Source organism: Psammomys obesus, unplaced genomic scaffold (assembly GCF_907164565.1).
Source record: "Psammomys obesus unplaced genomic scaffold, mPsaObe1.curated_primary_1811, whole genome shotgun sequence".
Taxonomy (NCBI): domain Eukaryota; kingdom Metazoa; phylum Chordata; class Mammalia; order Rodentia; family Muridae; genus Psammomys; species Psammomys obesus.
The window spans coordinates 9,710,597-9,737,722 of NW_026585626.1; the positions used below are offsets into that span (position 1 = coordinate 9,710,597).

General features: G+C 35.3%; 1 protein-coding gene across 7 annotated transcripts in view; it reads right to left on the reverse strand.

Annotated features, from left to right (window-relative positions):
* Tbc1d5 (TBC1 domain family member 5) overlaps window positions 1-27,126 on the reverse strand; it is a 458,701-nt gene that overhangs the window by 305,641 nt on the left and 125,934 nt on the right. For all 7 annotated transcript variants that reach the window (XM_055614078.1, XM_055614055.1, XM_055614062.1 and 4 more), the window contains one exon: window positions 7,924-8,057. In XM_055614078.1, coding sequence (XP_055470053.1) covers window positions 7,924-8,020 — 97 coding nt within the window. In that variant the 5' untranslated portion in view covers window positions 8,021-8,057. The remainder of the gene's footprint in view (window positions 1-7,923; window positions 8,058-27,126) is intronic.

A 27,126-nucleotide genomic window follows, 5' to 3' on the forward strand; every position in this document is an offset into this window, starting at 1 on the left:
TGGTGGCTGAGAGCTGTTTCCAATGAACCTACTCTAATTTGCCTTTCATGAGAAGCAGTCCAATGTCCTTATTCCCAACCTTCCCTAGTCCCCTTCTCTCTTTTTAATTACAGAAAAAGGGAGAATTGTTAGTTCACGTCTTTTTTTCTTGATTATTTATTATAATTTACTCACTTTGTATCCTAGCTGTAGCCCCCTTCCTCATCTCTTCTCTCTCCCCTCTTCCCCTATGTCCCTCCCCTAGTCTACTGATAGTGGAGGTTCTCCTCCCCTACTAACCCTAGCCATTCAGGTCTCATCAGGACTGTGTGGATCCTCCTTCTCCTTGCCTAGTTAGGCTACCTCACCAGGTTCAAAGAGCCAGCCATTGCGTTCATGTCAGAGACAGGCCCTGCCCCTGTTCCTCTCACTGGGGAACCCACATGGAGACTGAGGTGCACATGAGCTACATCTGAGCAGAGAGGCTAGGTCCTCTCTATGCATGGTCCCTGGTTGATTCATCAGTCTCTGCAGAACCACCTGAGCGCAGATCCTTTGGCTCTGTTGCTCTCCTTGTGGAGCTCTTATATCCACAGTGTCTTGTCTTTCTATGTCCCCCTTCTTCCATAAGATTCCCTTGACTCTGCCCAAAGGTTAGCCATGAGTCTTAGCATCTCCTTGATACCCTAATGGGTGGAGTCTTTCAGAGGCCCTCTGTGGAAAGCTCCTACTTCAGAGGTCTAGCCTTGTTTACCCTCCTGAATGAGGATTAAGCCTCTTTTCAACAGAGAAATACTGAATGGCAGAGAAACACTTAAAGACATGTTCAAAGTCCTTAGTAATCCGGGAAATGCAAATCAAAATATCCCTGAGATTTCACCTTACACCCATCAGAATGGCCAAGATGAAAAACTCAAGGGACAACACATGCTGGAGAGGATGTGGAGAAAGGGGAACCCTCCTCCACTGCTGGTGGGAGTGTAAATGTGTACAACCACTCTGGAAATCAATCTGGTGCTTTCTCAGAAAACTAGAAATAGCGCTTCCTCAAGACCCAGCTATACCACTCCTAGGCATATATCTTAAAGTTCACAGGTGTTGACTCACTGGCCCACTCCTAGGTTGCTTATCCACCTGTGATGTCATCATTGGTCGCTACCACCAGGGACCTAGGACCCCTGACTCTTACTTCTCTCACACTTGCTCTCTCTCTCTCAGTGTCTTTTGGGGGGGGCATCTCTCTGTCTCTCTCTCCCCACTTCCATCCAATAAACCTCTTTCATTTAAAAAAAACAAAAAACTTCTTGACTCTAAGGTAAGGAACGCTTAGATTAGTATATTTAAAAACTTCTTTTGAAAATTAGTATATTTTTAAAAGTTCTTAATATATTTAAGAAAGTTCTTTTGAGAATTATTTTTGCTTTTTATATTGTAAAATCGTATTTTCCTTCATTAAGGTAATAATTAATTGGGATTCATTTTACTATACTCATAATCTCTAATACAACTGCAACATTAAGCTAAGACAAATTTAAAGTCAACACTACGAAAGCTGTCCAGGACACACGTTCCCTTCACTAACAGCTATTAACAATTTACACAATGGTAAATAGGACATGTAATGGGAAGCATGAAAAAATAGCAAAAAAATATTTTATTTACATTTCTCCAAGTTTTCCTTTCTGATTTTCCACATGTCTTCAACCACTTTATAGCTAGAAGCTCTTGTACAAAAAATCAGTTAGGCCATTAAAAGTTTTTCTTTAATAGAGGTAAGAATTCATCACTACATTTATCTGTGTGAAATATGCTATTAAATAATAGCTTATACACTAATTAAAGCAAATGTAATTGTGAAACCACATTGACATTGTTAAAGTAAATTAGTCAATTTGTTAATAGTTTCATTTAGAGTGACCCTAATTGTATTGTGATACTAGCAAATTAAAAAGAGCATTAAACATACCGTTCTAATATGTCCTGGAGGAATGAATTCTCCATTACATCACCAGAAGGAAAATAATGATTATATGCACTCCTTGTCCCAAATAAAACTTGCTTATATACGAGCTCACTTGTGCTAGTGTACAGATACTCATATGTACACTCTGGATCAACAGAAAAGGTCTTCCTAGGCTGCACACACTCAGTATCTTTTAATAACGGTTACATACTATAAAATTAACCACATGGAAGAATCTTCAGGTATATGTGAAATATCATAGCATCAGTTTTCATCTGAGTTAGCAAAAATTATTTCACCATTAAACTGTTCACATTAAGTTGTTAAAATGTTGAGGCGACAAACATATTCACTTGGAAGACTGTAACATGAAAATCAATTTTAATAATATTCTAAAACTATAAAGGAGCCATCACTTAATAAAAGCTATCAAGTCAGAAGAATCTGTGACCCAAGAACTTACAGGCGTATAGACATAACATTTGTGCTAGATGACTACTAAATAATTCTCAGCTTAGCCAAAGAATCCTACATTTGTTGGTCTTGCTTACAAGACACCCATAGCCTAGGCCATTCTTTACCGTTTCGCTAATAGTTAGCCTTGGTGGCAAGGCTACAGCCAGCTCCCCTCGGTTACCACCAACGTTTACTTCTTTCCTGGGAAATGACTTCGTGTGAACTCTACTGGTTAGACGTGCTACTTCTGGTACAGATACCGCCTTTACATGCCTGGATTCCTATTTGTCATTCACATCAACAAAATTCTAACTTTCTCAAAGGCCTTCCCTGATAATTAAGAACTGCAATACTACTCTATTTTAACTCCTAGAACTGTTTTCTCACCTTTATTTCTGTACTAAATTTGTCAATATTTTATTATCTTTCTAAGGACAAAATGTCAATTTTGATGGGCAATCTAGAACAGTATCAATAGCCTGTAATGTTGAGGGGTTTCTGGGGCACCCAAATTGAGGGGAGGCATCCCATATCAACTCACACCTGGCACTGTTTTTTGTGGGTTTTTTGTTGTTTTTGTTGTTGTTGTTTTTTAATTTGGCAACCGAGAGCTTCTGGGCAGAGCAGTATTCCATGTAAAGTAACTCTAATGAAATTCTTTAATATGATATATAGAGATCATAGACTAGCAGGTTTTCATATGGTCTTTTCTGCCTCTACTTCCCTAACCGTCCCTTACTCCTACCTTCATACCATCCACATTCTACTACACTTGTCCCCCCACTAAGATCACTCCCCACCAATACAGGTACTCCAAATTAGAAACACAAAAATAAAGATTCAACACTAATGTCCACATGAGTGAGAACAAAAGACCACTGCATTTCTGGGTCTGGGTTACATCATTTAGTATGTTTTTAGTGTTAAGAGATGCACAAGATGAAGCCTGTCAGCCTTTGAGCATTGACAAAAAAGGGGAGGTCCAAGCTTAATAAGGCAGCTTCTGAGAGAAATGAATTAGTTGTCTTAAGGGTTAGGACCCTGTAGGGTCACCAAGCTCCAGTGGATGGCCCCATATCCACAAGTCTATGAGCAGCGCAAACTAGCCCCAAAGGGTTGCTTAAAGGCCCACCAAGGTTGGAATAGGTTAGAGAGATGAGAGTAGCAGAGTTACTGACAGAAGTGGGGATTAACTATGATCAAAACATGTGTGAAATTCTCAAATAATAAAAATATATTTTTAATAGAGGGCCACTGAAAGACTCTACCCAGCAATGTATCAAAGCAGATGCTGAGGCTCATAGCCAAACTTTGGGCAGAGGGCAGGGAATCTTATGAAAGAAGGGGGAGATAGAAAGACCTGGAGGGGACAGGACCTCCACAAGGAGACAAACAGAACCAAAGAATCTGGGCAAAGGGGTCTTTTTGATACTGATACTCCAACCAAGGATCACGCATGGAGATAACCTAGAACCCCTGCACAGATATAGCCCACGGCAGCTCAGTGTTTAAGTAGGATTCCCTAATAAGGGGAACAGGGACTGTCTCTGACATGGACTCAATGGCTGGCTCTTTGATCACCTCCCCTTGAGGGGGGAGCAGCCTTACCAGTCCACAGAGGAAGACAATGTAGCCAGTCCTGATAAGACCTGATAGACCAAGGTCAAATGGAAGGGGAGAAGGACCCTCCTTATCAGTGAACTGTGGGAGGGGCATGGGAGGAGATGAGGGAGAGAGGGTAGAACTGGGATGGAACTAGGGAGGGAGCTGCAGCTGGGGTACAAAGTGAATAAACAGTAATAAATATAAAATAGTTAAAAACTAAAATGTAATTATATATCTTAAATGTGAATTTTTATGAAAGAAAGTAATTTACTGTTCAATATTCATTCACCACCACGTACAAAATTTTCAATGAATACTTTTATATAAATAACTAGAATCAGATACATGGTCTACAGTACTTTCTTTCTTTGATAGTAAATATATGAGACACAAGTGGAAACACATGACTTTAATTCCAGAGGTCATGATGAAGAATCAGATGGATTGCTCACTCTGAGTTCAAGGGTGCCTGCCCTTGCCTACACAATGAATTCCAATCCAGACAGGGCTACATAATGATACTCAGTCTCAACAAAACAAAATAAAACAAACAAAATGTATTTCTATAATACCTATTCACTTTTTAAATATTGCTTTAATTTATTAACTATCATGTCAACATGTCTGATGTAATTAAACAAGTAATAAATTCAGTGGAACACTAGGCCATTCAATAAAACATAATAAATAATAATATGCTTAAAGACACAGACTGGTGATATTCTGATTTTGGTGAAATCACTTATACTATACTAAAACTTTAACCCTATAAAAACTAACTCTAAGAAGCCAATTGCTGTCAATGTCTTTCCCTTCTAATTCTTGAAACTCCATGTTAAAGAAATAAGAAAAACCAAGTATATAGGAGCAATACTTGATTTAAAAGTATTATGAACGTCTTGTAATCCCTCCACTATGGTCCCCTAAGCTGAGACAAGGTTTCTCTCTGTACACCAGGCTGACCTGAAACTCAATTTGCAGACAAGGCTGGGCTTGAACTCAGAAATCCATGTTCCTGAGTGCCACAATTAAACACCTGTACCACCACTGCCCCGCACATCTTGTTACTCTTAAACATTTCTGAGGGTAGAAAGCTGTGAAATAGAGACTGTTTAAAACAGCAAAGATACGGCAAAAATTATCTGGCAACAACACAGTGTTGACTAAGAAGGGGAATGCTATATCATATAAGGCACAACCTACAACTTTGGTGATACGTTACAAAATACAATTCTCAAAGGACACTCAATACACGAAAATCTCTTTTCAACACCAATAAAAGTCTAAGTTGTTATAAATTGAGAGAAACAAGTAGTAATCCTATTGATACTACTTTGGTAGGTGAAATACTCCTAAATATTGAGACTATCAACCTATACATTTTCATTTGAATTATCACTAAAAGTCAGATAGTAAGAAAAATAATTATGATATTTAAATGTTTTAAATTATTTTCAGTGAAATTATGGATATCTGGTCAATTATTACTCTTTTAGAAAGACTATGTAATTTAAGATGGAATTTAAGTACATGACCAAACTTAATCAGGAACAGAGAATACACATTTCTGTACCGTTTATTGTTTGTTTGGAAAAAAAGAGATTAAATGTATAATTAACATGGAAAATATGCTCTGAGATTTCACACATATATAGGAACAGTTCTTTTTCTGCCCCCCATGAAAATAAAACATGTAGCTTCTTTGTCTAATTCTATTTTCATGTCTAATTTCAAAAAAACTCTTAAGATCATTTACTAACACTGATTCTTTACAAACGTTAAAACTCAGATGTGATAAAACACAAGACTGCTTTACTGAAGGACTCTCTAGTGGGGTCGTTTTTAATTGCAAATGATTCCCAGGAGAAAACCTAAGAAACCAAAGCAGTGTTTATCTGTTTAGACAAGGAGTCACTGTGTAGCCACAAATTCCCTGCAGTCTATTGTAGAAGAGTAAAACAAAACAAACATAAAAATACTTCAGGAAACCCAATGTAAGACACAAATTAAAATAAACTACAAAGGTGATGATTCTTCAAGTAAATATAACAACCCCATGAAAATGAAAAACAATGTTTGTGTGTGTGTAAAATGATAACCTAAGAAGATCAAATAGGCACTTGATGTAAAATGTTTACTTATACAACACACAAAACACACTATAGTTAGTAACCTTTATGGCTTACATATCTTTCTTTCCCTATGTGCCTGAGCGCATGTGTGTTTTGTATATATTTTTAACAGTTGACAGCTGTTTTAGAGCATACAGAGATGCCAAGCTGAATGAGGGTCTTGATTACTTCAAGATTAGCTATCTAAAGTTTCTATTCATTTTAAGTGTTGTTAGTTGGAAGAGTCATTAGTCACTTCCTTGTCTCATAGAACATCAGCATACATTTACATTGTTAATGAACATTTGGGGTAAATGAATTAATGGCACTTTAAAACATCAATTCAGTCCTAATAACTTGGAATGTCACAGAAATGTTAGGCTAGGATATAAATGAAAATCCATTTCAGTAAAGGTAACTACTCATTCCTTCAGACAATAAAAGAAAAAAATTGACTTAAAATGTTTTTAACTAGGTTAAAAAAATGCTCAATGTTTGATGAAATAGCCCAAAGAAAAAATATTTGCTTAAAACAGAAAAGAAAATTATTTATCTCAAATAAGAGTATCAATAAGAAATATTCTGCAAAGTATTGGCAAAACTGTTTTATGTACTTCTAATACGAATATATATTCACTTTACAAGCATTTATGGAATTATGAGTACTTCTTACAGGTATTAAATTTAAGAAAAACATTACTAGAAAAGCTTTCATGCTTTCTTACCACATATTAAAATACTTCAACTGAAATAATCAAAATTAAATTTCATATTACCCAAATCTAAACAAGTCTTTTTATATACAGCAAACTAACAAAACTTCACAAATTAATTTTAAAGGGCAAATGCTGCTTTTTTCAACAAAAATATCAATGGTATTTATAGGATGTAGAAGAGAGAGAGTCTTTCTCTCTCTCTCTAAAACACACACACACAAAGTAAAAACACAAAAATAAAGAGCTTTTGTTCTGTAGAAATGACCGTTTTAGGAATCAGTTACTTTTTAAAAGTACCAAAATGTCATGGTAGATTTTAACATCAATATACAGGCAACAATAACTTTATTTGAAGCATAAAAAATACACCTGAATTCTTTTAAATTTGTTTGAAATAGATCTTATAATATTAGTATTTACATTTAATGAATGAAAAAATACTAGTAGTCACTTGAGCAAGGAACTTTATTACATACTTAATGAACTACTCACAAATAAAAACATGGCTACAACAGTTTTCACAAACTCCTCATGAAACCCTAGCAAAAAGTTCATCCTAGAACTGAGCTCAATTTAATGTGGATAAAGGGGTGTAAATTACCTGAAAACTCATTACCAACAGCTTATGATTCTTCAAGACATGTTTGACAAAGGGTATTTTGTATTTCAACAATGACTTTATATATTAAAGACACTATCTACTATATGACTTTTTATTTAATTTTTAATATTTTTTTTTGTAAAGACAGGGGACAGGATTTCTTTGTGTAGTCTTGGCTATCTGGCTTGCCTTGGAGACCAGGCTCACCTCAAACTCATTGAGATCCACCTGCTTCTGCCTCCCTGAGTGCTGGGATCATAGGCATGTGTCATCGTACCCAGCAGTTAATGCATTTTCAACCTTCAATACAAAGTGAACTTTTTCTGGTATTCACTAGCATCAAGAGTATTCTACACATATCTAGCAAAATATTCTTAAAGTTGTTCTGATTAGCTTCATGAAAGACTTACATCCATTGTGTGGGAAGAACTTACTGAAGCCCCTCTGTTAAGTTCTTAGCATATGCAAACAGCAGCTGGACACAAAACTTACCTCCAGACTTATTTGAATAATTGAACAAGGGGTCAATGCCCACTTCTTGTTCTTCTGATTGCAGAGGATGTCTAGTTTCAGACACAGACTGATACATTTCATTAAGTGGAGAGACAGTCACCGAGAAAGATTACCTAAATGGAAAATAGAAAAAAGATGAATATATTTTTTGTGATTCAATTGGAAAGGAATGCTAAACAGAATGAAATGATTAAATGAACACTGCAGACATCAACAAGATTTCTACAGGCTACCAGGCTGATCTAATACTACACTTTGAGGAACTTGTGCAAAGTGTAAAAAACTGCCAATAATATTCCATGCTAACATGCTTCAAAAACATCAGGACTTCGTATATAACCTTTATTTTCGTGAAGAGTGATATCTATTTTTAATAAAATTTATACAAAAATTTTAACTGAAAAATTTTTAAAATCTCGTATTTATAACAATTTCTTTAATACAGCAGTGATTTACACTTTAATAAGAATTCACAAAAATACAGCCAACTAAAATTACTCCTACTACTACTAGTGAAAAACACCACTGCTAATAGCTTACTGTATTATACTTACACCCGTCTTTACAGTGGACATGTTCTCAATGTGATCCACCATGAAAACAAGCTGATTATATACAACTATTACTAAATTTCATTAATTTTTACTAAATTGTCATGAATATTGTCCTTGTGTCTAAACTGCAATTTCTAATGCATGTCTGGCACTCCATTATATAGTTATCACAATTTATATAACCAATTCTTGATAAAAAAAAAATTGGGATGTTCTCCTTTGTTCACCTCAGATGCCCTCAATAATCATTAGTCATATACATGATTATTTTCTTTAAAAAAACATCTACAATTGCACCTAAATATACAATAAAAACAAAGTTTTACAGTGTTTTGGCATGATATATATAAAGAGACAATTCTTCTATACTGTAATTGCTTGATAGTTAGCAAGGTTACTAGGAATTTCCTGTGTTTCTCTGACAATTCTACCAACTAACCACTGAATGAAACATCTAAAAGTATAAATCAAAATAAAACTTTCCTCCATTAACTTGGTGCTTTATGTTAACAAAGCTGATTAACACCTTAATACTTTCAATGTCATTAAAGTATAAATTATATGTGGAAACAAACTATAATATCCACTCCGGGAAAAAAAAAAAAACATTTTCATCAATTTTTATTCAATATTATGTGAGCAAATTTTCTTCATTTCAAGGGCAGTGAGGTGTGGGCAATGATGGTACACGCCTTTAATCCCAGCATTCAGGGCAGAGGCAGGTGGATCTCTGTGAGTTCCAGCCCAGCCTGGTCTTCAGGGCTACTTCCAAGACATCCAAGACTACACAGAGAAACTGTCTCGAAACAACAAGAGACAGTGGGGGCTTAAAAATGAAACGCAAAACTGAGAAAAATTAGTGAGAAAGCAAGTGCAATGAACGTGATATCTAAAAATCAAGAAAATAAAGCCAATTTTACAAGATTTTGTGTTTAAACATGTAACAGGTTTCAGAGACACTACACAGATCCTTATTAACATTTCTGCAATTCAAAATGTCTCAATATCTTATTTGCTTTATCTCTAAAATCTTCACCTTATAAAATACATCTGTGATTTCTCTGATTTTCATCAAAACAATCTAGCTCCCTTGCTCACCAACAAACACAATTCGGTGTACACAAGTAAACTTCCGTGGGATTATGGCTATACCAAAAGCAGGAGACTGAGGGTGAATATTGTGAATGTGTTGGTTGGTTTTTGTTAACCTAACACAACTAGAGTAAGCTGGGAAAGTGGATGCTGATAGAGGAAATACCTCCAACAGGATGACACGTGAGCACATCTGAGATGAATTTTCTTGATTAATGATTGATGTGCAAGGTCTCACATCATTATAAAAGGTGCCAAAAAGGCAGATGGTTCTAGGTTAGAAAAGAAAGCTGGCTGAGAAAGCAATGGAGAGCAAGCTGGTAATCTATGTTCTTTGATGCTCTCTACTTCAGTTCCTGACTCCGGATTTCTGCTTGAGCTCCTGTACTGGTGTCCCTTGAAGATGGACTCTTTAACTTGTCTTCTATCTCCAAGTTGCTTTTGATGTCCTTTATCACAGTTTACTAAGAAGCAAACGACATTGTAAACATGAAACAGGATTTCCTAAAACCAGAGAATGCAACCTGATATAATCTAAGACAGTTGCCAGAGTTTACTTATGTATATTCAAATCAATAAACTCATATAAAAGGAACTTTGGAGAATAGAATCCAGTAGATGATAACAAAATACAGATTGTTATAGTATAAAAGCGATATCAAATGAATGAATTCACTTTAACAAATAAATGAAGAGAAGACCTTCTACTGCAGACAAACAGATAATGAACAAATTGAAATTTGTAAAGAAGTCTGGCAATCAGTATTAGTGACACTTAATATTTAAAGCAGTAAATATATGGGGAAAACAGTGTGTCACTCTTCATTCTCCCTATAATCTACTTACGTATCTTCTTTGTCTTTACTTACATTTTACCAAAGAGAAAATGGAATAAACTTGCTCTACCACACTAATTAATTAATTTTTGCATGAATGTTTGTTCTGCCTACATGTGTGTCTGGTAACCAGAGGACAGACAACAGCACTGAATCCCTTGGCAGTGGAGTTACAGAAGTTTGTGAGCTACCATTTGGGCACTGGTTAATTGAACCCATGTCCTCTGAAAGAGCAGCCAGTGCTCATACTGCTTAGCCATCTCTACAGCCTCACATTGTAAACACTAAAGCCAGATTCTGAACACATTGTTTGTTTCCAAAGCTCACATTCTTTTTCCTTCACTACTTGGGTTTTTCAGGAGGAAGTTAGAGAGAAACCAACTATACAACAATGAAAGTGAGGGTGAGTAACTGAAGCATCCTTCATTGATTCTCTTTTGTCAAGATAGACAGCAGTTACCCAGAACGGTATGAAATCTTACTGGCACATAAAGGCTAATAAAACAAACTTTTAAATAATTACTGCACAGAATAGATGGTTTAAATACATTTCAAATTTATACTTAAATATGGGTATTTTGAAATAAGATTCATATCCTGTTTTATATTCTTAAAACTAATAGCAGTAAAATATGAACATGCCTATTCTAAGCTGTTAAATATCCTTCAAACATCTTGAATTCTGTAACCTGGACTTTCATAATCATATTACTTTAACTTCTTATTTTTATACTAAATTCTACTCTTACAAGCTTTAAAACTCGAAGTTAATCAATTTAGGGATTTTTAATGTTCTGAAAAATAGTTAACAATCTAACTGAGAACAAAGTCTATTTTAGAAAGTAGTGTTGAGCTGGGGTAGAGTTCAGCTGGTAGAGAGCTTGCCCAACAGGTATGAAGCCCTGAGTTCAATCCCTGGCACTAAGTAAATTCAATGTGCTAGTTCATCCTAGGCAACAATAAACCATATCTCAAAAAGGGGGTATAGAGAAGAGTCCATTGGGGTCCACAATGGTATCATATAACTGTTGTCGCAAATACCCAGAAGCCCTGACAATACAAAAAGCGAGCCCTACACATCTGAAAAACATAATGATGTTCACACCTTTATAAGATTCTAAGATACTTAAGAACATTTTCATTCCTAAGAGAAGGTAAAAATTTCAAAAATGATTTGATGAAATTAGCATTAATTACAATTCTTTACAACAGTGGTTCTCAAGCAATAGGTTGCAACACCTTTCGGGTCGAATAACCATTTCACAGGAGTTGAATATCAGATATTGACATTACAATTCATAACAGTAGTAATGAAGTAGTTATGAAGTAATTGTATGGTTGGGGATTACCACACATGGAAAACTGTATAAAAGGGTTGGAAGTATTAGGTAGTTTGAGAACCACTGTTAGAACTTGAAAAGTCTCTGGCAATAACCAAAAGCCAGAAAATGAAGTTAACTGTTAAAAAGATACTAAGCTACAAATATTTTATACAATGAGGAATGCACTATATCATAATTTGTGATGTCTACATATCAAAACTGAGACATTAAAATGTATATATAATTAAACAAAGTAAACCCGCAGATTAGTAATAAGTTAGTTTCAAATAATCTATAGATAGTGTATGGATGATATTCTTCATTTTGTTTTAATTACAGGTTTAAATACCAATCTAATTCAAAAGTAACGAAAAAAGTTGCCACCTTGATTTCTATGGCTTTGTTTTAAATATAAGGGGATATATTAGTTTTTAGAGTAATTGGAATAAGCTAGAAAAAAAGGAAGTAAAATGTTGCTTTTGAATGTGCAATAAAATTACTAGCAAAAATATACCCAAAAATGATTATGAAGCAGTTAAAAGATCTTCAAACAAATATGTCTATATTCATTTATTGTCTATATTCATTAATTGTTTGAAATGAGTTATCTACCCATAAATATCATATACCCAAATTTCTTATCTTATTGGTCTGATGGACTTTTTTTTATAAATTTAGTGATCCATTATACCTGAAATTTTCTTTTACAGATCTGACATGAATTTTATACTACTGCAACCTAATCATCTAACTTCCTTGTGAATAAAAATAAAGCTGAAAATTTCTTAGAAAATGAAAACTTAAATCAATAATTGAGAGACTTCAATTCCCTGAAATAATGATAATCAATCTCTAAATTCTAATAAAAATGTTTTTTCCTGTGTTTTTAAATACATCAAAGTAAGCATTCTTTCTTAAATTTAGAAACACAGGAACAAACATTTTATACATCAGAAAACATACATATTTCCTTTGTTATTCTTACTAGCATACACGTTTTTGTGCTCCATAAAACTAAAAATTAAAAACCTGGAGACTGGTTTTATTGTAATGCTTCGAAACTACCCTAGTAATAAGACTTCACAAATTCAGCTGAAATTTCTGTTCATGAACTAAAATTAATCTTAAAGATAAGTGGACTGTTTTCAGAAGTCTGGTTCTTACAATACTAGATCTAAATATGAAAATATTTGAAGAAAAGTATTTACCTGGAACATTTTATACATTAATAAAAAGCTTACAACACAACGGTTATTTCAAAGGTTAGGGTTTATCATTAACATTGGGATTTAAAGTATATTAAATACATTATAGTATTTTTATGTAAAACAAGTACTCTAAAAGTTTCATAGACTAGAAATGCATGAGTGAAACACTACCAGTAATATATTAATGTTACATAATTAACATTTCAGATAGCATCATAGCCCAAGTTCTAATAAACTAATGTATTCACATTGCCTGTGTGGTTTCAATTGCTCTAGTTTGTATTCATTCCTTCACTGTGTATAAGACTTAGTTAGAATTAGCTTCCTGAATTGTGTCATTCTAAAGACACAAATTTTTTTAAAGTTCTTAAAACATTCAGTGATTTGAATTCTTGACTAACATCAAACTAAAAAATAGCTAATTAAATCAAACACTGAAAATACAAAGTGGTATTCCTTCAGAAGCAAAAGAGAGAGAGGGAGAGAAAGTCACACCACAGAGAGTCAACAGACTGCTTTCAGAATTTTATAACAAGCAATGAAAAGACAGCAAAAATAAGTGTGTGTTATAGATAGAATAAATCCACTATGATGGGCAATTAAACTAAAATATGACATTTTGCTCTAAAAGAAACCTTCTATAGAAGCTTTATTTTCTTATTTAAAAGGTAGAGCAATTGAACATTTTAGATAAGCTTTACAAAGAATGCAAACCACACCTATTTATTTATTTATTCATTTATTTATTTATTTTAATTTAGAAATAGTAATAGGTAAAGGTAAATTTCTGGTTGAAACAAGTTCTTCAAAATATCAATTACAAACAAGACAAGTTGAAAAGAATGAATTTCTATTTAAAAATTCTTTCAATCTTTAATGCAGGACAGCTACATGGACTTTAAAATAGGTTATAATTAAGTATTAAAATTGGTCATTTTAAGTCTTAATATTTAATATTATTAAATTGCATATCAAAGTAGTTTTATTATTTATTTACTCCAAACCTTTATAGAATACTTCATTTGACAATAGGAGGTCTGATTCTCACAAGATAAATGCACTTACAATGGCAAATAAATTATATATAAAAGCATTTGTCTGAATACATGTCATTCAACATTAAATATCACCCATTTGTAAAACACTGAGACTCGTCTCTATCAACCATAAACTTAAAATATCAGTTGTCTAATAATCAGTTATAGAACTATAAGTTTCTACGTCAAAAACAATGATCTAAAAAAATTAAAACACAATGGAGCCTTATAATTTTTATACTGTTAAAATGGAATGTTTAAATAATATGCATAATAAAATTCATAGTGTGTAAGAGACTCATGGAAAGACTAAAAGGTTTATCCTATAAAGTAGTAATACAACTTGCCTTTCAGTATTCAAACCCATAAAGCCATAATAATAATTCTGCTATAACTACATAAACTCTGAGCATTTTAAAGTACCAAGTTATCTTTTAAAAAAAGCCAGATATCTTCACATAATTCCAGAGCTGTCTTTAGATGCAGAAGATCAACAATTAATAAAAGGAATCTCATGAAACTGAAAAGCTTCTGTGAAGCAAAGGACACTGGGATACAAAGCGAATAAATTGAATAGAGAGATAGATAGATGAGAAAAATGTGTCCTACATTAAAAAAATAAAAACTGATTAAAAAAATAAATAAAACAAAATTTTCAGCACAATTAACACTATCCTTTGTGAAAGTTGCCTGCAAAAAAACTAATATTTCTCATTATAAATGGATTTTCAAATGAAAAATGAAACTACCAGGGAACTATACTTACAGCATAAGTGTTTATGGCCATGTATTGCTGTTCTTTCTGTTACTACTAAACTTAAAATTTCTGAGAATTTCACAAGCTAGTATATGAACTCCGTTTAAGTAAAAGTCATGTTTGGGCTGCTTTTCTTATACTTTTTAAATACATTCTAATTCTATTTCATCCTCATCAATCATGAAATTATTTTTCATGTGGATCCTGGGACTGGCCCATCCACATCTTCTTCCTAACCTCAGGTCCCATACCTAAAGGCCTTGGCCTCCTATGCCTGAGCTGCAACCAATCTCTGGTCTTCTGACAGAAGCCTTCTTACCTGGCCCCAACCAAAAGGACACATATGTACCACATCAAACATTTCCACTCAACCAGACAAATCCCATGAGACCAGGCTTAGACTATGGGTCATATCCTAAACCTTAGCCATTTTAAACATCTAGGCATAATCTGTTCAGCATATCTACTCTTCTGCTCTAACCTGCTTCATCCATATCAGACTTGAAACTAAGAAAAAAAGGTTTCAAGCGCAAACCTCCTCTTAAACACATCACTATAAAAATACAAGGTGGCACCGCTTTAATACCCACCACTGCTGTGGAAAAGTCTGCCAATGAAAGTTACAGAGGTGAACTCCAGGATACAGAATTGAAAAGAATGAATGGCACTAAAGAGTTCAAGGAATTTAAAGACACGAAGAAACATGCCAATGAAATTACGGAGAATATATGCCTGGGTGATTCTGAAGAAAACAACCATAAGACTGAAAAAAATAATGACAGTTCAGGACTTGAGAACAGAATTCAATCAAGAGGTTAGCAACAATGAAGAGCATTCAAGCAGAATAGGAATATGGAACTGAGACACCCAATAAGTCAAGTAGAGAAAAAAAAAAAGTCTTACAAGTAAAATGAATCACCTAAGGAAATAAACTAAATAAGGACTATGGGGCGGGGGGCAAGATGGCGGCGCCGGGAGAACACTGTGTCTGAGAAGATGGACAACACTCTCCGTACAGCGACCAGGAGACTGAACTCTGGGCCCTAAAACTACAGCGATCGTGTTTCCCAGGTGAGGGGAGGCTCCCACAGCGTGGGAATCGGTCGGGTCCACTCTCGGCTGCCCAGCCAGAACTCGGAAGAGATTCCAGGTAACACGAGCTTTGGGTCTCCAGGCTGGTGCCACAAGCCTGTGTGTCCCAGTCACTTTCCCAGGCTGGGCTCATGGATTGGTAGGATTAACATTGTGAAAATGGCCATCCTGCCAAAAGCAATCTACAGATTCAATGCAATTCCCATCAAAATACCAACTCAATTCTTTACAGACCTTGAAAAGAGGATTCTCAGCTTCATATGGAGAAACAAAAAACCCAGAATCCCCAAAACAATCCTGTACAACAACATATCATCTGAAGGTATCTCCATCCCCGATCTCAAGTTGTACTACAGAGCAATAGTAATAAAAACTGCATGGTATTGGCATAAAAACAGAAAGGAGGATCAATGGAACCGCATAGAAGACCCAGAAATAAACCCACACACCTATGAATACTCGATTTTTGACAAAGAAGCCAAAACCATTCAATGGAAAAAAGAAGCATCTTCAACAAATGGTGCTGGTCCAACTGGATGTCTACATGCAGAAAAATGAAAATAGATCCATATTTATCACCCTGCACAAAACTAAAGTCCAAGTGGATCAAAGACCTCAACATAAAACCAGATACTCTAAATCTGTTAGAAGAAAAAGTGGGGAACAGCCTAGAACTCATTGGCACAGGAGACAACTTCCTGAACAGAACACCAACAGCACAGGTTCTAAGAGCAACAATCAATAAATGGGACCTCATGAAACTGAAAAGCTTCTGTAAAGCAAAGGACACTGTCATCAAAACAAAACGACTGCCTACAGATTGGGAAAGAACCTTCATTAACCCTTTATCTAACAGAGGACTCATATCCAGTATATACAAAGAACTAAAGAAGCTGAAAAGCAGCAAACCAAGTAATCCAATTAAAAAATAGGGAACAGAGCTAAACAGAGAATTCTCGACAGAGGAATATCGAATGGCAGAGAAACCCGTAAAGAAATGCTCAGCCTCATTAGCCATCAGGGAAATGTAAATCAAAACGACCCTGAGATTTCACCCTACACCCATCAGAATGGCCAAGATGAAAAACTCAAGTGACAACACATGCCGGAGAGGTTGGGGAGAAAGGGGAACCCTCCTCCACTGCTGGTGGGAATGTAAACTGGTACAACCACTCTGGAAATCTATCTGGTGCTTTCTCAGACAATTAGGAATAGTGCTTCCTCAAGACCCAGCTATACCATTGCTAGGTATATACCCAAACTTTGCTCAAGTACACAAAAGGGATACTTGCTCAACCATGTTTATAGCAGCTTTATTTGTAATAGCGAGAACCTGGAAACAACCCAGATGTCCATCAACGGAGGAATGGGTACAGAAATTGTGGTATTTTTACACAATGGAATACTACTCAGCAATCAAAAAGGAGGAAATCATGAAATTTGCAGGCAAATGGTGGGATCTAGAAAAGATCATTCTGAGTGAAATATCCCAGAAGGAGAAAGACAAACACAGTATATACTCACTTATATAGACCTATAAGATATGACAAACATAATGAAATCTATACACCTAAAAAAGATTATCAAGAGAGCAGACATGGGGTAAGATGATCAATCCTCATTTAGAAAGACAGATGGGATGTGCATTGAACGTATGACAGGAGCCTACTGAGCGCATCTGAAAGACTCTAACTAGCAGTGTTTTCAAAGCAGATACAAAGACTCATGACCAAACCTTCGGCAGAGTACAGGGAATCATATGAAATAAGGGGAGTTAGTCTGATGTGGAAAGGATAGGAGCTCTACAAGGAACAAATATATCTGGGCACAGGGTCTTTTCTGAGACTGACATGCAACCAAGGACCATGTATGAATGTAACCTAGAACCTCTGCTCAGATATAGCCTGTGGTAGCTCAGTAACCAATTGGTATCCCATAGTGAGGGGAACAAGGACTATTTCTAACAGGAACTCAATGGCTGGCTCTTTGACCTCCCCACCTCCCAAGGGAGAAGCAGTCCTGTTAGGCCACAGAGGAGGGCTTTGCAGCCAGTCCTGAAGATAACCTGATAAAACAGGGTCAGATGAAAGGGGAGGAGGTCCTCCCTAATCAGTGGACTTGGAAAGGGGCAGGGTGGAGATGAAAGAGGGAGGGTGGGATTGGGAGGGAATGAGGGAGTGGGGATATAGTTGGGGATACAGAGTTAACAAAATGTAATTGATAAGAAAAAATAAAATTAAATTAAAAAAATAAGGACTATAAATCTTTTTTTTTTTAATGGGAAAGAAATATACAGAAAATGGGAGCTACCACTACCACTCAACAAAGAAACAAATGTTCAAATTATAGGCACAGATGAGGAAAAAGAATCCAGAGTAAAAGGCATTAAAAAAAAATCATAGAAGAAAAACTTTATCAAACTAAGGAGATACACCTATAGATTCAAGAAGCACAGAGAACAGCAAAGGACATGAAAAGAAAATAACAACAGCATATCACAGCTAAAATACTACATATACAAAACAAAGAAAGCACATTGAAAGCTGCAAGAGAAAAAAACACAAGTCACATATGAAGAAAAAATTTCAGAAACAGCTGATTTCTCAGTGGAAGCTTTAAAGACTAGAAGAACCTGGAACAATGCATTCCATCCCCTAAGAGACTATGGTGGCCAGCCTAGATTAACAAACCCAGCAAAACTATCCACTGTTACTGAAGGAAAATGAAAAACTTTCACAATATAAAAATCCTAAAATATTTATATCCATCAAATCATGAAAAAAATACAGGAATAATTCCAGCTGAACAAGAAGACTGAGAATAGCAGAGAAACCTGGTGACAGACAGGGAGTTATAATTACTAAAACATAAAGGTCCACTAAAGCACAACAAATTAAAAACACAATGACCACATTAACACAAATATCAGTAACTTTAAATATCAATGATTCTCTATTAAAAAGACACACGCTGACTAAATAGATCAAGAAACAAAATGTTGTCTACAAAAAACATGTTTAGCCTTGAAAAGAGAGGCACAATCCCAGAATGAAAGGATGGGCAAAATACAAACCGTGACCAGAGAGCAAGGAGTCGCTATCCTAACATTTGATAAAAATAGACTACATGAAGTAGAATAAGACACAAAATACCAATTATTAGCTATTTATGGACTTAGTGATTTACTTCATACTCTGCTTATACTACCTATTTGCTGGGCATAATTTCACTTGCTCCTTGGAGGAAAATGACCTGGAGAAAAGCTGAAACAACAAAGAATCTGCTCACTGCAACATACATTTCAATAAAATCTTGCCTGCTTAACCATTCCATCTTGTGGTTTAAGAGTATAAAATGAGACTACAAACTGGACCCAGAATTGAAGCCTTTTTGGATCTATACTAACCTTGGTCCAAATTGGTGTCAGAGTGCTTACTCTAGAAAGATTCACAAATTCCCCTACATCAAATAGACCTAACAAAATATTCCACCCATTCATCAAAAAATAGATATTCTACTGAGCAACATGCAGAAGCTTTTTAAAAGTAGACAATATCCTAGGACACACACATAAAAAAAAATCCTTACAAATTCAAAAAGAATTAAATTCTTTTTTGTAACCTATCTGACCACAATGCAATAAATATAAAATCAACAGCAATTAAGTATCTAGTAAATGCCCAAACTCAAGATTAAATTACTCATTACCAAATGATAAATTAGTCAAAGAAATCAAGAAAGAAATAAAAAAAAATTCTGGAACAAAATGAAAAGGAAGACACAACATGACAAAACCTCTAGGCCACATTCAGTGTGAGGAATTTATAACTCTAAGTGCCTACATTAAAAAATAAGATATAGATAAATGTACAGATAAATGGCTTAGGCAGGAAACTCAAAAAGTTTGAAAAAATAGGCAGGTGTGATAGTTTAGAACAAGATGTCAAAAACCTAAACAGACCATAACAAATGAGAAGACAGAAATAGTAATAAAAGGCAGTCATAAAGCTTTGAAACATCTCAAAAAAAAAAAAAATCATCTCTTCTAGTAATTAGGGGAATGCAAATTCAAACCAACTTCAAGATTTACTCTTATCTCAATCAGAATTGTAAACAACTAAAACAATTGACAACAAAAGCAAATACCCATTCACTGTTTCTGCAATTTCAACTACTATAGCCAATATGAAAATTATTGTGGAGAAAATTAAGTCTTCCATAGGCCCTGCCATAACCACTTTGCACCATATGCCCCAAGGACTGAACATTGTTACTCCTCAGATACTTGCTCACCCATGCTCATTCACTGCTGCTCTATTCACTATAGCTAAGAAATGAAAACAACCTTAATGTCCAACAACCACTGAATAATAAAAATATGGTACATATATACTATGGAATACTATTAGTTATAAGAAAAATGAGATAATAAAATTCGCAGAAGAATAGACAGAGATACAAAAAAATCATATTAAGGGAGGTAACATTCAGAAAAAGCAATGTCACTTGTGCTATCTCATTTGAGGCTCCAAGTTCTAAATCTTCCTAAGTGAGTATTCATACTGGAGTAACAAGAGAAACCAGAAAAGTAAAAAGGGATGATTGCCAAGTACCGGGGTAGGGAAGCAATAGAGATGAGAACAGCAGGATACAAGACATTTGCTAGGAAAAAAAGAAAAAACAAAAAGAAAGAAATGTATATATGCCTAGGAGTGGTATAGCTGATCTTGAGGAAGCACCATTCCTAATTTTCTGAGAAAGTGCCAGATTGATTTCCAAAGTGGTTGTACAAGTTTACATTCCCACCACCAATGGAGGAGGGTTCCCCTTTCTTCATATTCTCTCCACCATGTGTTATCATTTCAGTTTTTGATCTTAGCCATTCTGATAGGTGTAAGGTGAAATCTCAGAGTTGTTTTGATTTGCATTTCCCTGATGGCTAATGACGTTGAGCATTTCTTTAAGTGTTTCTCTGCCATTCGATATTCCTCTATTGAGAATTCTGTTTAGCCCTTATCCCATTTTTTAATTGGGTTACTTAATTTGTTGGTGTTTAACTTAAGTTCTTTATATACACTGGATATTAGCTCTCTGTCAGATATAGGGTTGGTGAAGATCCTTTCTGTAGGCTGTCGTTTTGTTCTGACGACAATGTCTTTTGTTTTACAGAAGATATATTTACACAATGGAATACTACTCAGCTATTAAAAACAAGGAAACCATGAAATTCGCAAGCATATGGTGGGAACTGGAAAAGATCATCCTGAGTGAGGAAACCAAGAAGCAGAAAGGCACATGTGGCATATTCTCACTCATAAGTGGATATTAGACATATAATACAGGATAAACATACTAAAATCTATAGTCCTAAAGAAGCTAAACAACAAGGAAGACCCTAGGGAAGATGCTCAATCCTCATTCAGAAGGACAAATGCAATAGACATTGGAAGCAGAAGAGAGGGAACAGGACAGGAGCCTACCACATGCAGACTATGAAAGACTCTACTGATGGAGGTATTAAAGCAGGGGCTGAGACTCATAGCCAAACTTTGGGCAGAGGGCAGGGAATCTTATGAAAGAAGAGGGAGATTAAAGAACTGGAGCTCCACAAGGAGAGCAACAGAACCAAAAAATCTGGGCACAGGGGTCTTTTCTGAGACTGATATTCCAACCCAGGACCGTGTATGGCGATAACCTAGAACTCCTGCACAGATATAGCCCATGGCAGCTCAGTCTCCAAGTGAAATACCTAGTAATGGGAACAGGGACTGTCTCTGACATGAACTCAGTGGCTGGCTCTTTGATCACCTCCCCCTAATACCTGGCTACAGAGGAAGACATTGTAGCCAGTCCTGATGAGACATGATAGACTAGGGTCAGATGGAAGGGGAGGAGGACGTCCCTTATCAGTGGACTAGGAGAGGGGAATGGGGAAGAGAGACAGAGGGTGGGATTGGTAAATATAAGAATGTCTTAAGAAATAAAAAAAATCATAAGAAATAAAGTCATAAAAAATCATACTATTAACTATTCACCTAGAACAAGCAAAAAAATCATGTGAGTCTGTTTATAAATATACAAATATACTTTAAATGAAATTTCCTCATCTGTGCTAACAATGTTTCTTCCAAGAGCCAGAGACCACCTACCAAAAATTGCAATACAAGATGTAAAAAAAAAAAAAAAAAAAAAAAAACCATCTTTTAGTTTGTTGGGCTGGGTTATCCCAGATACTCCCAAAACATATAGCTAATTGGGATTATCCTTGGTTGTCCCCCTAGAAGTGGAAGGCTAAGTCCTTATTCATTGCTGAGGACAATATGCATTTCAGAAACAAGGCCAGAGGCCTCTGAGCTGCAAGTGACTTTAGTGCTTCCTTCCTGAGGACTAGTGTTCATGGTAATAGAAGGCACCATTTAAGCTTCCAAAGAAAGGAACCAACCAACAGTCCTACCCAGCTGGAACAATAATGAACCCCAATGAACCCCAGTGACCAGCGTAACATGCTAAATCAAAGGTTGCAGTAAAAGAACATGTATCCTAGGCACTAACTAACAGATCTCTAATAGCACTTAAGAACTGAAGAAGAGGGATACTATGCCTGCTCCTGAAAACCTTGACAACTACCCAACGCTAGTACAGTCATAATCTTAGAGGAGAATCTATAACCACTAGTTTATTAAACCAACATAACCCCTAACGATATTAAGTGTTTATATTTATACCCAGAGATACAAGTGTACCTATCATCCTGCATCACAGACACCACTTTTTGCAACAAAAGGAGAACATTATAAAAAATTATAAACAATCAAAATACAAGGTTGTGGATACCACTTACAATAGACACATGTAGAAAAGAACCTGAACCTAAGGCTCAAGAACATTCATACCAGAGGGGAAGAAAAATTCTAAGAGCCAAACAATTATAAAGTTTACTTTGAAAGTTTGTGTATCCTAGTAATATGAGAAACTACACTATAAATCAATGTGACTGCCTAAACATGAGCTGGACAAGAACAACAGATACACCAAAAGGCATAAGGAAAGATCACGGGGATCAACTCAAAAATCTACAGGCAATTAAAGAATGCTGAAAGTGGGAGAAACAATCTTACCCAGGAAGTATCTTCCCCAATTGTTAGTCTAATACAAAATAGTTAGCTCTGAAACATACATTCAAGTGACATTTTATAGAATGAGCAGCTTATATTTAGAAATACATATGTATATACATATATACATATATGCACATAACCGTATATACATATATGCATATAACCACAATTAATGAAAAAGAAGGTCATGAATTTAAAGAGAACAAGAAGGCGTAAGTGGAAGGATCTGGAGTCAGAAAATGAAGGTAAGAATGATATAATTATATTTAAATCTCAAAAGTAAAAGAATATAAGAAATTGGTTTTAAAAGGCTGTAGAAATGGCAAGGTATTGCAGAAGAAATTCTTGTAATTCCTAAAAATTCTAAGTTTCCCCTCGGGGATAAACACTGAGGTTATGGGTTATGTAAATGCCGCTGTAAGCATCTGTGGCCCTTCTTCATTAAACTCCCAGTTACCAGGAAAAAAAAGAATCTGAGTTCTACCTTCAGAGTCTTTGAATAACACTCCTCTAATTGCTTTGGGTGCAATGGAAGATGTATCTGTGCCCTACCCCTCAGTTTCGCCTCAGCACGAAATACTTCAATCGTTACTGCTTGAATTTCATATACTTACCATTTTTCAGTTATTAAAGCAATTCTATCTGGTTTGCATGAAATCAAAGCAAATATAACACACAATTTAGTATGTAGAAAGAGCAAACAAAATTTCAAAGAAAAAAAGCAATAACAGCTTATCCAATTATATTAAACTGAAAAATAATACCAAGAACAAAAATAATAATAACCCCAAATAAAATAAAGCAATCTGTAACAATAGCAAAAATTCTTCCCTTGTGCAAGTCTGAAGATACAATGGGAGTAAGGAGAGTTGTTTTCAGAAACACATGATCAATTGGGTCAAGACATATCAAGATGTACATATGAATGTGAAATTTATCCAGTGTTGTTTAGTAAGTCTATGAATTAAAAAAAAAAAAAACTTCACTACTTTAAAGCTTTCATTTTTAGTTAAATAATAGTAGTGACCATCCAATTTAGGAAGTGTTATTCAAAGCAATTTGCACAAAGTAACTCCTTTCAACAGTTTATCAAGCAGGCTACCATTGTTCTATTCATTGATTAAGAATCCAGATACGGAAGGAGAGCGGGATTGGGAGCGAATGAGGGAGGGGGCTACAGCTGGGATACAAAGTAAATAAACTGTAGTTAATAAAAATAAAAAGTGAAAATTAAAATTAAAAAACAACAAAACAAAACAAAAAAGAATGCAGAAAACCTCAGGTAACTTTCACAACTGCACACCAATTAGTGACAATATTCAATCAGATGACTTAATAGTGAGTATATTAATAACCTAACAAAAAATAAGCTAACAAATTAAATAAAAGCTTATCTAATGGTTTCCTTGACTGTTGTTAATGTATAAGTAAGTCACATTAGATTTTGAAACCATTACCAAATAGTAAAAAAAAAACAAGGGAGGTAGTGTGCTTGATTAAAATCCCAAATGCTATGGGTTCACATTCTGCCTCTCGTTTATACAACCAGTTAACATAATACACACAAGCACATTCATTCACTCACTCACTCACTCGCTCACTGAAGCAATTCCTGCACAGTGCAGAAAGCTGTCATCTTTGCCCCTGGACCAGAGACTCTACCCATTTATAGTAAAAGAAGAGTTAAAAAAATAAAATAATAATAATAATAATAATAATAATAATAATAAAGAGTAGGTCATGTCATGTAATTCCTGTACATTTTACTCCTGTAGTGAGACAAACCCACATACTTGGGGGAAAAGAGCCTACTTCTTGGTTGGGTCTGGAGTTAGCAAGTTAGCTCTTGAATATACCAGTTCAGCGAGAGAGAAGTGTCATAGCACTTCTGCTGAGCTTTAAAAGTTCATGTTTTCAAAAAGTTTCCAAGAAAATAATGTCACATAATATTATATAATATGCAAGCTTTGTTAATAAAGTATCACAAAAATAAAATAAAAGGACCATGTAAAAAAAATAAATGATGTGCCATAAATAGTTAAAATCTACAAAATAATTATAGTGGGGGAGGGCAATTAACTACTAGAGTTCCCAAGAACCCTTACACTTTATAAAAAGAAAAAAATTGCACTTCCATAATAAGAGAAAGTATTCCAGAGTAACATCTGGTCTACATTTGATATAAAGTACAGAAAATCTTGTGGTTAATTTCTAAAATCTATTTTATTAAAACACACATATAAACATAAATAAGGCATGGCATGTAACTAGCAACTTTCTTGTTTTGAAAGGTTTTTACTTTTACTTCAATTATTTTCTCTTGAGATAAAATTAAATTCTAGATGGCATTATATAGAAAAGAAAAAATTTTAATTTCATATAATACTTTCTCATGAGTGACAGAAAGATTAAATAAATCCTTTATGGAAACATACATAAAAAGCTAAGCACACAATATTCTTTATCATAGAGTCCTGACAATATTAATATACATAAAAATTCTTCATAAGATAGCAGATATATGACTAGTTGGAGCTTAAGGTCATACTAATCTTCGTTAAATAAAAGTTAGTATAGACTGTAAACAGGAAACTGAAACAAACTACAAGGAGGGTGTATGCATTCTCCTTGGCAGAGGAAACACATTCAGAGACAAGCAGACGTACAAAATTTCCTATCCAAATAAGAAAAAACAGAGTTTTCATCAGGCTCAAGAAGGAGAAAGATCAGTTCCTGGCATGACTACTGAGACACAGGGAAGATAATACAAGAAAACTCATAGTACACTCTTCTTTTTTCTAAGCAGAGCCTCACTACATATCCCAGACTGTCCTTGAATTCCTTAGGTAGGTCACGCTGGCCTCAACCTCAGAGAGAGGTCCACCTGTCTCTACCTCCTTAATCTTGGGATTAAAGGTGTGCACTAATAAGCCAGGCAAGAACACTTCTAAAAGGAAGCAACTCTGCTGGTTCTTCACACTCAATCTTTTTGAACTGTATCAAATTAGAAGCCCCAGCACGTCAACCCACCAAACACCTCTGGCAGCCATACTTTCCTTAGGAAGTCCTGTCCCCTATGGGCTTTTCTATCTCCATCTTCTTCCATAAGACTCCATGTTCTGTCCAAAGTTTGACTGTGAGTCTCTGCATCTGCTTGATACCCTGGTGGGTAAAATCTTTCAGAGGACATCAGTGGTAGGCTCCCTTCCTTTTCCCTCTCTTCTACCGCTTCTACCGTGTCTTTTCTGTTTTCCCTTCTGAATGAGAATTAATCATCTTCCCTAGGGTCCTCCTTGCTGTTTAGCTTCTTTAGGTCTGTAGATTTTAATATGTTTATGTTATATGGCTAATATCCACTTATAAGTTAGTATATACCAAATGTGTCTTTCTGCTTCTGGGTTACCTCACTCAGGATGATCTTTTCTAGTTCCATCCATTTGCCTGCAGGTTTCATGATTTCCTTGGTTTTAATAGTTGAGTAGTATTAACTCTGGGCCCCAAGGGGTCCTACAGAGACTGATGCATCAACCAAGGACCATGCATTGAGAGGACCCAGACACTCTGCTCAGATGTTGCTCAGTCTTCATGTGGGTATCCTAGTAAGGGGAACAGGGGCCATCTCTGACATGAACTCAGTTGCCTGCTCTTTGATCTTTCCCCCCAGCTGGGCGACCTTGCCAGTCCACAGAAGAAAAGGGTCCAGGTAGTCCTGATGAGACCTGATAGGACAGGATCAGATAGTAGGGGATGGGGGGCTTCCCCTATTAGTTGACTAGGAGAGAAGGATAAGAAAATGAAAGGAGATGAGAGTGGGGACTACATCTGGGATACAAAGTGAATAAATTGAAAAAAGGTCAGTTAGAAACTCATCTTTCCTCAACTTCTTCCCTAAATGCTCATGAATAACTACACTCAAATTGTAAAATAATTTGTTTTCATTAACCTCTTTACATTTTTCAAGAATACAGGGGATATATGATTTGTATTTATTCATTGTAGCATTGAAGGACTTGAAGAAAAATGTTCAATTAAGCAATAAAAATAATTATGCTTCAGTATAATTCTAAGAGAAAAGATCAAAAAATAAAATAAAAAAGACAAAAGGATCAATTAGATTAGCACAATTACTGCTTTAAAGGGTACAGTACATTTATAAGTTTTGTACA